Source organism: Sebastes fasciatus, chromosome 3 (assembly GCF_043250625.1).
Source record: "Sebastes fasciatus isolate fSebFas1 chromosome 3, fSebFas1.pri, whole genome shotgun sequence".
NCBI lineage: Eukaryota > Metazoa > Chordata > Actinopteri > Perciformes > Sebastidae > Sebastes > Sebastes fasciatus.
In genome coordinates, this window is record NC_133797.1 from 32,621,994 (window position 1) to 32,635,310 (window position 13,317).

At 45.1% G+C, this 13,317-nt stretch overlaps 1 protein-coding gene across 35 annotated transcripts in view; it reads right to left on the reverse strand.

Moving 5' to 3' along the window:
* nfixa (nuclear factor I/Xa) overlaps positions 1-13,317 on the reverse strand; it is a 162,977-nt gene that overhangs the window by 4,858 nt on the left and 144,802 nt on the right. For 9 of the 35 annotated variants that reach the window (XM_074630383.1, XM_074630384.1, XM_074630385.1 and 6 more), the window contains 4 exons: positions 12,671-12,799; positions 8,739-8,911; positions 6,139-6,286; positions 3,752-3,840 (listed from right to left, as the gene is read on the reverse strand). In XM_074630383.1, the coding sequence (XP_074486484.1) occupies positions 3,752-3,840; positions 6,139-6,286; positions 8,739-8,911; positions 12,671-12,799 (539 nt within the window). The remainder of the gene's footprint in view (positions 1-3,751; positions 3,841-6,138; positions 6,287-8,738; positions 8,912-12,670; positions 12,800-13,317) is intronic. The other 26 variants (XM_074630408.1, XM_074630405.1, XM_074630410.1 and 23 more) reach the window with 5 other exon arrangements.

Genomic DNA, 13,317 nt, shown 5'->3' on the forward strand with positions numbered 1-13,317 from the left:
CACATTTACATTTAAATGAGCCTGCCGTGCAAAAAAAGTGAAAAATACATTACCTACCAACAGACACACATACAAGTTATTGATATGAATAAAGGAGGGAGAAGTGGAGGGCATAACAGAGCATGAAAAGGTGTGGAGTATGAACACAGAACAGCATCTTACACAGTGATGTTGTAACTCACTGGTTCCCACAAAGGGTCACAAGATAAATCTTTGAGGTTGCAGGGTGAACAATAGGAAACATTAAAAAAAACATATTTCTGCAACACAAAACAATGTTTATTTTTTCATTACAGGATAATTATACCTCTCCAGACCTCTTAAAAACAAAATAAAATGTACTGTGTGGTTGAACTCAGAACCGGGAGGCACATGCAACGTGAGTCGAGGTTGCTTTGTTTTACGGGGTTCACCTCTTGTATGACTAGTCCTTCATCCACTAGGTGGCCCCCTTCTACTCCTTTTCTCCCACACTTACAGTACTTGCTGAGCTCAGCTGTCCCATACAGCGCAGAAAAAGTTACTGCCTCAACTTCACCGCTTGCTGTTTTAAAGAGGGCTGACTCTGGCGTTTTACTCATTAAAAACACTTGTGTTATTTCAGAGCTACAAATAGCATTAAGGCAGCAGTTTTTTTTTTACATCGGCCTCGATGGCTTTCCATTGAGCAAACACGGGACTATAACTGCCGTCATGCGCTACCAGTTTACATGTAAGGCGATCCTCCTAATATGTCTCTGCTGTGTGGGCCCGAGTGGTCTCGGGCTACACTGTAAAGCTATTGAGGGCAGCTACTGCGGGGATCCGGTTTCTCAGTTTGATAAGAGGGCAGAGTGGAGGCTTTGGCACAGGCCCGAGCCGTTCTGGCTGCCGCTGACATTCCTCAGGCCTCGGCCCGGGGAGAGCAGTCGATCACCCCACCTTTAACAGCAAACTCTCTGTTGTTCCCCCATTCTAGCGAACCCCCCCCCTGAACCTCCGTCTATCCTCCGCCACCTCCTTCCTACCCATGATTCTTTGGTGTTAACTCCTCCTCCTGGCTCCGACTTCCCTTAAACCTCTTCTCTTTTCCTCTCCCTCTCTTACTCCGGCTCTCCCAGTGTAATCCTTGGCAGCGGAAAGTGACCCCCTCTCTCTAACCCCCCTTCAAGTCCAAGTTCAACTGCCTATGACATCATGTCTGGTTGCTGCGGGCAACCAGACAGCCGGGACGTGACTGTGGAGTGCAGCGAGCTTCGACTAACTCCCTCGCTCTTTTTTCCCTCCGTTTCTCTCAGTCCCTCCTACTTTTTTCATACACGTCCCCCTATCTCCCTCTCTCTTCCTGCACGGCCGAGGTCTCGCCACCAGAGAGCTCCTCAGACCAGCTTTTCTCCGCTGACAGCATTGGGAAGACTCTCTCCCTCTGTCTTGGCTAGTTGGCTTGAAGGCGGCGAGGCGGGCTGGCAGGGCCATCGTCTGAACCTCTCCATATGCCAGAGAACAGCAGGATAGGCAGAGACCTCTGTTACTCACTCTGGCTGGGGTTGTTACTGACCTACTAGGCTCGGCTAACTGGGAGCAGTCGACACCAGTGCCCAGGTTCTCGCTGTGCGTGCCGTAAACCCGGCAGAAATGTTCAAAGTGGACATTTTTCAATGATGTTTGATAAGCAATAGCGGGGGATAATAAGCGCTCAGAACAGATGTAAGCCGTTGTAAAAGCCCTGTTGTTTTTTAGGGGAGAAAATGAGGGGCAAGAGTTTTGGCACCGAGTTGAAGTGCATGCGCGTGTGAGCATACGCGCTCACACACATTTGGACGGTGTTTGGATGTCCCCTCAGTGCCAGGTCTACATCTGTGGGAGAGTGGTGCAGGTGGGGATCTCGAAAATACTAGAGGGAGCAGCAGGAGGAGAGAGAGGGAGAGGAGGGAGAGGGAGGGTGTGCTGCTGATGCATGAGGGGAGGAGGAAGAGGAGGAGGAGGAGGAGGAGGGGGAGCAGCCGAGCAGAGCTGTGCCGAGGAGGAATGCAGATTGTTTCCATGTGTGGGGAGGACAGGAGAGCCGAGTTGGCTGCAGGCAGGTGCGGTTAGCCCCTAATGAGAAAAGTTGTGTTGGTGATGGAGGAGGCCCAAGACACTGCAGCCCAGTGGCAGAGCGCAGCCAAAGCTGAAACCACAATGTAGTTCACTGCTGGCCTCACACGCTGCACTAATACACACTGTGGGGCCGAGCGCAGATAAATCAACACTGCTGGAGCTGAAACTAACTGGCACTGCTTACATTCACTGTGGGGAAACTACTGTGGTACAGACACTGTAAACCAATACTGAAACTAAAGGCCTTGAATACATGGGCAACACTTTGTGTCAATGTAGGTGGGCAAGTTTGAAAACAAATGATTGATACAAGATGGCAGTGTGGACATGAACGATGTCAACTCAAACAAGCACAACACTTTCATAAAACTGGATTTAACTCGTATAAAAACACACTAAAAGTCAAGGTTTATTCTTGACTTTGGGAATAGTTTGACAAAACAATCCCAACTCAAGGTCCACTTGCTAGCTTTTTCTTTGGCTTTCAACCAGATCACACAGTGTTTGCTCAGTTTTCATGGACATGAATCTGTCAACATGCAAGCTTAACATCTCCTTATAACAGCTGCTGAGCTTGCGTTAGGCTTGCCACAGTAGTCGGTGTTACCGGTGTTCGGGCACAAACTGATTCCATTACGTACCCACAGCCTCCACCTTTGTTTTGCTTTTTTTTTTACAGAAATAAAACCAATTTAGTTCAATTTGGCGTATCGCTGCCGTGTTATCAATATATAGTCGGACGACGGACGCTACAAACTGAAAGTGTCTGCTCCGTACGGAGTCTCAGCTCAGAGTATCAGGAGTCAGATTTCACACACGGGACGGGAGAGAGTTGACAGACAAGACGATGGCGGAGGATTTGGTGTCAAAGCGAAAAGCAAAAGCGCCTATTTGGCAATATTTCAGATTTAAACCAAACCAGGGAACCGTAACGTTAATGAAAAATCACCGTGTGGAGGACAGAGCGGGCAGTGAGGGGTGGGAACCTGCGGCCCCGCAGCGAGAGCTCAACCGGAGAGGCCAGACACACAGCCACCTGACGTTAAAGATCAAAGTAAGCGCTCTACACATATTGAAGGTCATCTTTTCTTGTAAAATGTCCGGTGTAATCGGTAACACCGGTGTTGTCCCGAGTTAATTAACCGGTGGGGAAATTTCCTCACCGTCACATCCCTAGCTTGCATGTCAACAGATCCATCTCCATTCAAAACTGAGCTTACTCCGTCCACTGATGAAGACTGTGTGATGTGGTTGAAAGCTCTGAATAAAGCTTGTGAGGTGACCTTGAGTTGGGATTGTTTTACCAAAATAAGGGCTTGATTTAGCAAAATGATGCAGGTCACAGCTATGAATGACGAATGTTCAAATTGTTGATCAACACTGGTACCATGGGCTGAATCACTGCGTGTAGCAGGTTGCCAATGCAGAGCCATTGTCTGAGTACTGCCTCTGTATCACGGCCTTCGCTCTGAATGACATGCTTGTCCCTTTAAAGCCGAGGATGCCTACAGTAACGCAGCACTGTAAAGTATCATCAGCGATGTGCAGAGTCACGCTTGCAGCGGGTGATGAGCGAAAACGGAAGAAGTAGACACAAAAACAGGAGGAGGAGGAGGAGGAGGGAGAGGAGGACGGGTGGATGTTAATTAAATGAGGGAGGTTGGCGGGGTACCTGAGTCTGCTGGGGGATATTCAGAAAGTTGTCCCGTGTTCCGATGCCGACAAACCGGTTGGGAGCTGTGGAGCCTGGCGTGGAGTATGCTACAAACAGAGGGAGACAAGTGTGTACATGCTTTTTACACACACACATACACACCGAGCTCGTAGTTTGATGCTCTCATCATCATTATCTATATGTTTTTATATCAATCTGCTAAGACTACGACTACAATTCACTGTCAAATGACTTACTGGGAAAAGGGTCAGGGATACTGAAGCCCTATTAGTCACATGGATGATTTATTCATTTTGTGGGCAGGTTTCACTGTTATTTTCCTTCACTTAACCGTTTAAAAAGGGGATGTAGAGTCTGTAATGATTAGCACTAACATGAAGAAGCTATTTCCCCCCAAATATGGCTGCGCCGTTAGCCACAGACGCTCCTCAGCAGCCCCCCGGCCTCAGTAACAAGCCTCCGTAATCATAGAAAAACCACTGAGGATTCGCTGTGGACTTAATAATAGGGTGACCGATGGAGGAACTGTATTCATCACCAGTGGTAACCGATGCTCCATTTACATTTAATAGGTTAAGAGGAGCATCTTGCCTACAAAGCGACACCGTTCAGCGATGCCACAGGATCAAATTTAGGGCAGTTGTGCTCACTGGACTCCAACATGGCGGCCGAGTAGAGGTTTTGCTGTGCATGGCTTCGTTGAGGTTGAGGGGATGGGGATGTGTGGGGGTGACAGTGACAGGGCTGGAAACTGATGCATGAGTGAGGGTGAGAGTGTACCATATGCATGTGTGTGTGTGTGTGTGTGTGTGTGTGTGTGTGTGTGTGTTTTTATGACTGTAATTACTATATCTTGAGAATCAGAGACAAAATTAGAGGGGGTAAAAAAATAAAAAATAAAAATACAGTGATAACAGTCACCGGAATGAGAAAAGAGACGGAGATATTTATTTATATAGATGTTCATATAAATAAATAATAAAGTGACACGGTAATCTGAGAGAGTTGGAAGGGGGGGAGGGGAGGAAAGGTTGATAGGACAGGAAGAGGAGAAAAAAGCAAAACAAAAAGGAGGAGAAGGTGCCCCGGTTGCTCCGTCCAGTGCCCCCTCTCGGTGTGCCTCTCCCGTGGCCCGACTCTCTGCACCTGTCTGGGTGGAACCAACCAAAGCCTCACCGCTCCTTGATGACACTCCTCTCTCCCGCTCCCCCAGTACAGCGCTAATTAGACAGGTTTGATTAGGTCTTATTCATGTTTAGAGAGATTGGGTTGTTCTTGTTATACTGTGATTTCCATGTTTTTTGTTGTTCTCAATTTTTAATTGTTGTGAGATTTGTGTGAAAGTGGCGAGGGGATTGGGTGGGTAAAGTGGGGCATGATGTTTTTTTTTTTTTTGGAGTCCACGCCAACTGCCCTAATTTTGTTCCTTTAAAAAGAAAAAAGAGAGAAATAAAGGAAAAAAAGAAACAAAGAAAGGAGGATGTGAGAATATATCAAATAAAGAAAAGAAGAAGGCAAAAAAGAAATGAGAGAAAGGGGGTAGATTGTATCGCCGCCGTCACAGACAGACATGCGAAGTCTGCGTTGATCAAAGGCTTTGCGGCTACAGAGGCATCGTGCACAGGGCCCTGCTCTGCTCTGCTCCCCCCGAACTACGGAACACATCAAAAAGAAGGGAGAGAGACTACACTGCCTCCTGTGGTGCTTGCAGGAAACCGAACACCAGAGAGAGAGAGAGAGACAAAAAGAGAGAATAAAAAGATGTTGAGGAAAGAGAAAGGGTGGAGGAAAGAAGCTGAGGAGGAGTTTGCAAAGACATGAAGAGAGAAAAAAAGAAGACTGAACTTCAGAGCAAGAGATACAGAAGAGCTTGAAAGAGGATCTCTGGTTTGGCAAAGGCGTGGCTTCTGCCTCGACAGAATTGGATCTTGCTAGTACAGTACAGTACAGTACAGTACAGTACAGTACAGTACAATGTGTCCTTAAGGTGATGGATGAAATAGGAGTGAAGCTCCTGGGGCTGCTGAGGGTTCGACTGAGCAGACTGCAACCTTACTGGAAGCAGACGGCCGGCTAATCTATGACAAACTACAGCAGTAGCAATCGTAGAAGTCCCAGACCTGTGATTGTTTAGTAATTGTTCTACAAGATTACAGAGAAAAGGTCCACTAATACTGGGACTTCTATGATGGCTACATGTGTTCCAGTCTAACAAACTTGATGTGGTATTGCTTGGAACGGAGGACAAATTAGCTGCCAGCTAAGAGCTAACCAGGCTACTGGAGTCTAAAATCGGTTCGGACTGGCCTCTGTGAGAAGTCTGTGGGGAGACTGGGGCAGTAATGGGGGTTTGTGGAGGGGAGTAGGAGTTTGGGGTGACTTACACGGAGATGCGGGTGAGCTGAGTCCGCCGTCAGTGGGCGTGCTGATGATTTTAGAGTCGGGCATGGGGAGGGGCACAGGGCGTGCCACCGGGGGTGGCGGGGGCAGCAGGAAGGAGCCCGGCATTTTGCTCTGGCCACCTCCATTAGGCTGCAGACGGACCATACAGACAGGGTGAGCATGACACACCCCGAGAATATACAGTGCACAGGGAGCCAGACACACACGCACACACACGCGCACACACACACACACACACACACACACACACACACACACACACACACACACACACACACACACACACACACACACACACACACACACACACACACACACACACACACACACACACACACACACACACACACACACACACAGGTCTCATTGTAAGACACTCATATATAGACAGATGCCAACAGTATCCACACACATATTTCTAAAGTACGCTCGCAAACAGGGACAAGAGAGATCACCAAACTCACACCATTTTTTAAAGAAAACAAACAAAAATATCAGACAGTCTGGCCAAAAATAGTGAGATAAATAAGACGAGGAAAAGTGATGAACATTGTAAACACACAGGGGGAAAAGAAAAAAATGGAGTTGCCCCACAAGGAAAGTTATTATAGTGCGATGTAAGACTATAAAAAAAAGAAGGGGGAATCAGCAATGAGAAAAGGGTGTCTGTGTGTGTGTGAATTATACTGTGTGTTTAGTGTGTGACGTAATGAGAACAAAAGATAACAGGACATGAAAAGGACTTGATATGTGGTTTCAAAGTTGCTCAGAAGGCCAAGTTTACAGTAGAGGTTTACAGCACTACCAGCATCCTGCACCTTAGTGAATGTGTGTTGGAATAAATCTGAAATGTCATTAAACGGCCAGTTGACAGTCAGCTGTGTACGGCGCCTACGTTTTGATGCTTTCAGGATGAGTGAGTGGATGTGGGGTTATCAAGGGGGCCACCTGTCTTCACTGATGTTCCACTGAATTACCCCTCGACGCCTCAGAAAGGCCCGACTGTGTCCACAGTTAGCTTCCACAGTTAGTTTCCTCCTCATCCACGTGGCACATAGTGTGTTTTAACAACTTCAATTCTCCTCAGCACTTGGAAGTTTGTCATATTGTGTTACTTTCATATAAATTTTGCATGGATAAATATTTTTTGGTTACTGAGATATATACAGTGGTGGAAAGTTACTAAGTACTTTTACTCAAGTACTGTACTTAAGTTCAATTTTGAGGTACTCCACTACATTTCAAAGGGAAATATTGTACTTTTTACCCCACTACATTTATTTAACAATGTTACTTTCTACAAAAAAAACAAAAATATAATCAGTTTATAAAATACAATTTGTTAAAAATTAAACTAGTGGCTTCTCTAGTTTGCCCCCCAAAATTTAGATGACAAATAGTTTCATTTAAATAACGGTTTGAATCCCAAAAAGATCAAATTCTCAAACATTTCACTAAAAATCAAAGATTAGAGAAAAGTCCAAAATATTAATAGAAATTTGTACAGCAGACCTTTGTTTTTTCTTTTCTACCGATTAATCATCTCACGACCCCTCAGATTTATTTTGTGACCCTCTGACCCCAGGGTTGGGAACCACTGAACTAAACTACTGATATAATATATAATATAATATAAATATAATAATATATACTTTGCAAAACAAGTACTTTTACTTAAAATTACTTTTACTTGTAATGGAGTGCTTATACATCGTATTGGTATTTTTACTTAAGTAAAAGATCTTCTTCCACCACTGGTTATACTGTATATTACTTGATCTTCCACCGTGCATTAATCAGAGATAATGATCGTGATGCAGACTGGGAAAGATGTGCCCCTTGAGAGAACAGCATTTTCAGACTAAAGGAACATCACTTCCAGTGGCAGCGGGTCAGCGAGGGCTTGTTAAATGACTATTGGAAGGCACCAGGAGTCTTAAATGTCTGCTTCAGTTTCCTTCCACGGATACCTAACTCTCCAAACAGCGCTAATCTAGATCTGTCTACACACCACTGTCTCCCAAGTTTGCAGCTTTGGTTCCCTATAGTAAACCCAGTCTCGCCCAGGCCATATATGACCTGTCTGCGTAAAAAGGGCTTTTTCCTGATATTTTTCTTTCTCCCACAACCTGAACATAACTGACAGGCCAGATCCTCTCCTCTACCTAACTGTGGGAGGAGGTGTTGCATGATACGTTGAGCACATCATGAGTCAAATGTGGTTTGGCTCCTTCTCCCTTAGTTTTCTGCAGCTGACTTTTTTTTTCATTTGTTTAACCACATCTGGCAGCCTCCTCCAGTTGATGGATATGCCCTAAAACCATTTTCCTCCTCTAGAGTGCTTCACTTCATAAAGATTGCTAGGTCAAGGGTCACATGACCTTGTTGCACCTGTAAATCTAACAGATAAGATATGAAATGATGGAGCAGTCATTCTGTATACAGTTATGTTTTCTCGTATTCTTGCTCTCGTTCATTCTGCATCTTCTTCAGTAAACCCCTGTGTCAACTTTTTGCACAGCAGACCAATCCCCACCATCCCGTCACCCTTCCTTTTTGCTGAACCCCACAGAGCACTTACCTGTGCGCTGGGCTGCCCTGTGCCGTCGGAGGTGCACACAAACTGCACAAACTCCTTAAGCGGGTCCTGGTGGTGATGGTAGCGTATGGTGGGGTGGGTGAAGTACGGGCTGGACTGCTGGATGATAGAGGAGGAGGGGAAGTGCAGGGCTGAGGCTGAGGCACGGGGACTCCCTGGGGAGAAAAGCGGAGAGGAAACAGGAATGGGAAAGGAAGAAGAGAAGAGACGAGAGAACCAAAAGTGGGAAAAATACAATGAGGCTCAGGTCATTCTATTGTTTTTCTACTAAAACACAGAACAGATGTTGAGCATACGTAACACTCTACACACTATGATAGCACATCGACATGCACACCTATGACAGAATATAAGACATGCATATGTTTTAACTAAGCACCAACACAGCTGGCAACAAAGACCAGGTTGCCGCTTCGGCCTATTATTGTCATAACACCGAAAATAGCTGTGACATTCTCTCGTGGCTGACTGACTGAAGCAGTTTCTGCTTACAAATGACTGGCATTATCCCTGGCTATTGGGCAACATCTGGTCCCATTCATTTTTATAAATCAGCCCACTAGATTTCTCTGTACCTCTGGTAAGCCTGGCATCAACACACACACATACACTTTTACAGTCCCATACACGCTAGAGTGTGTTAACAGTATTTTCTGCCTTCTGCTCCCTCTCTCAAACACACACATACACAAACCGCTGGGGTATGACAGAGCCACACACACACACTGGGTTTTTCCACTTTTGTTTTATTGCTTGTCGGTGATGTGTAATCAATCAGCAGCATATCCTTGCTGTGCGGTTCTGCCCAGTAGTTTGAAGCTTGAGAGAGAATCTCCCCTCCGCTCCCAACCGACCACAAAACGCCTCCCGGAGACATTAGTCAGCCAGCCAGCCAACCAACCACACACACACTCACTCACACTCACACACACACACTAGGCTCCACTGTCTGTCTTGTCTGTTGAGATTCTATGGCTTTGGCAATTTGGCACACCAAACTAAAGAGGCAAGCTGCTAGGTGAGGGGAGCCTGGCGAACAAGCATCTGTGATTATGTCTGTCACCTACTATCTCTTGTGTGCGCTGTACTCACAAAGTGTGCGAGCGCCTGTTTGCTCAAACTTTGGTTGTGTTTTGGTGTAGTGGTGTTCCCATCTTTTCTTGTGTGTGTGCATGTCAATTTTCTCTGTATCTTAGTTTGTATGTATTTTCGCAGTGAATGTGTTGCTATGTCTGTTGAAGCTTTCATGTGTCTTTGTACTTACTATATTAGTGTGTGTGTGTGTGTGTGTGTAATCACTGTCACAATGGCGGACTCTCCAGACTAGTATAATCAGACAACAGTCAATCTGGCAGCTCTCCACGTCAGTCCGGAGCCAAAAAACAGGACATAAACCATCCAGTCCTTACCCCTGAACACCCACACTCACTAGACCTATACAACGAGCGCTAACAGCTCCGGTCCATCGAAGGCAAAGCCATGATTGCTAACTGCTTCTTCCCCCTCTCTGTCTACCCCCATTTCTCTTTTCATCGCTCTCTCCTTCCCTCCCTCCCGTCATCCTCCAGTCTCTTTATAGAACCAAGGCCTCCGAGGGACATTCCATTTGGATGGCAGCCATTTTAGCACAGAGAGTCCTCCACAAGAGTGTAAATTTACACATACACACTCGTGTGTGTGTGTGTGTGTGTGTGTGTGCGTGCGCAAATGCACCCATACACAATCTCTAAACACTGTCTCATTACAGCCTCTCTATTACATGAAAACCTCTTAGCCAACAGTCTACACACACACACACGGTTTGGAGAGTGTGAGAAGTTTAGTTGGGGAACAAAGAAACCTGAGCTCGTCGCTCACACCTCTTCAACCCGCACACAAAACAGACGAGCGAATTTTTAGAAATCAATTCAAACGCAAAATTCAATCTGGTGTTTTGGATTCTCCGGAGGGTATAGGACTGCTCCGTGCAGATAAACGACAACGGCTTAACGGGGCGAGATCCGGCCCGCACTATATTTTCTAAATATACTGTGGGGAGCTCCGCAAGTAAAATTCAATATGTTTCAACATGGAGGGCAATGAGTCCAAATGACCTTTACATGGTAGGTCTGGTTTGGCTGTGGACCAAACCATCCCTTTGAGGGACAAATGGAATGAGAGGGAGAGATAGAGAGGGGAGGACATATTTATTCCTTTGAAAAGTGAGACCAGCCTACAGGGACTTGTTGGCAAACTTGAGATCCTGGAGACTTTGGGAATTCTCCGAGTGGAGATGGAGAAACCATGTCGGTTATCCTATAGGACCCAAAAGCTCTTATGAGGACAAATTGCCCTCAGTGCCTCTAATGAAACAAGACCTTGGAAATGTTGGATGACGCTTTAAGAATACTGTACAACTGCATGGGTTCAATCTGTTACTTCTTTCCATTTGCTCTACCCTATCTAAACCTAAACAAGATAAACCAACCAAACAAACCTTTTGAAGAACAAAAACACAACTGTGATGGTGTTTCTGAAGATAAAAACACCCACACACCCAGGCACATACACACAAAGAAGCACTGGCAACACCCCTGATTAAGATGCACTCATCCTTTTGTTGTCTTCTTCTTCCGTTTATATTACAGTTTGTACATTTTCATTTCAAACTGTGTCTCGGAGATGTTATCCATGATTTTGCAGCTGTTTTTACCGTATAGAGTGCTACAGGAATGAGTCCTAAAACCCAGAAATAAGTTAGCATTTCTGCACTTCTGGTTCCCTCGTCTGGAAGTCAATGGGTATTTTGAATGTTTTTTTTGGTTAGATGCCTGAAATAAGCTCTGTGGTTAACACGAGCTGAAGCTTTTATGATATAAAATACGTCAGTAAATATCCCACTCGTGAATTTTGAAGCCTTTATGTGTCTTAAAAAAAGCCGGTTGCTAACAAGAGGCTAAATGAGACCGCTGAACTTCATCACGCCGGCTCGTCCGCCTTTACAGCCTTGTTGTGTTTATACTCACGCTCATGCGACCGTGGTGTAGTTGGTTTATAGTCTAACGTTAGCTTTTTACTTCTGGCGATTGCATTCACAATTCAAAAATCATAACAGTAGTGTTCATTTGTGGAGATTATCTCACTGAACAAAACGTGTAAGTGTCATAAACGTTTGTTTGCCACAGAGATTATTTTCTGCAATAATCTAAAACCCAATGGAAAAATCCCATTGGCTTTTTGTCGAGGGAACCAGGGCGATTCTAACTTCCTAGTTGACCTACAAAAATACGTCATCCCTGCAGCACTCTATAGAGGTAGATATTTCCAAGGTTTCACCAAAGTGTTTGGTCTTCTTACAACATAAATCTAACTAAATAGTGTGCTGATCGCTCCATTTGGTAAATTAACACATCCAGTCAAGTTCATTACATGAGAATAAAACAGCTTAGTCAGTTTAAATGCAAGAACTGCACAAACACATTACAATGGATGCATGAAAGCAGTAAGATGTGAGGCAAATCAGTCACAAAGGCATGGATGCAGCAATGGTACCATGCAATGACAATATTAAAACACAAAAGGCACAAAGATGATGGTTAAAAAAAATGGATGGATGGAGAGAGGCTGAAAGAGAGAGAGAGAAAATTTATGCCAAGCCATGATGATAGCAGTAACGCTGAACAGGTGAAACTCTGCGGGCATATTGCTTCTCAGCAGTTGCAACTGTAGGATTTTAAGGTTTTTATTTTGCTTTCTCAGCAAGTACGTTTAGGATTTGCATTTTCAGGCACACGACTGCAGAATTTGTTTGGTTCCCAGAGGAGTTCGGGGGTGTAAATATGGCGATCTAGGATCACGTTTGACACTCCCTTTCCTTCTCTCTCTTTTTCAGATTGCAAAAGGGGGGGTTGTTGGGTTCATGGCAGGGCTCTCACCTGGTCTCACTCCTGCCAGCACAGGCAGCGGGTGGTGTGTGAACGCCATGCGGGGGGACCTCGTCTGGGAAGTCAGGGCGTTGAAATCAAACTTCCCCGGCTTCTTAAGTGAACCAGGCGAGGACAGTCCTGGCGAAAAAAAAAATGGGATCAACAAAAAAAAGTGGGGGGGAAGAGGGAGGAGAAGAGAGAGGTGGTTTTAATCAACAAAATGTTGCTTCTTTAATTGGCTGCACTAAAAAAAAAAAGAAAAAATCAATTTGATTTTTATTGAAGGGGACTTGAACAATCACGATTTCCTGATTAGATTATTTAATTTCCTCATTGGTTGATGGCAGTGCATTACTCCCTGTCCGTTTGGCTGTTGGCCATTCACTCCCATTAGTTTCAACAAGTCAATCAGAGGACTCTTGGCTGTAATAAGTCATTCAGGGATATACTGTAGGATTCCCAACTCCCAGCTTTATAGTCATATAATAAGGGTTGAGCAATAATTCACATCCTAAGAGCATGTCTTCAAAAGAAAAAAGGGGAGAAATAGTAAAAGCCAATGTGAATCTGCTCTTTGTTTTGGAGCCAAAGCACATCTGTAGCTATAAAAACCTCTTCTGTGCCACTGTATATTTTTCTGTCTCATCTCTTTCTCT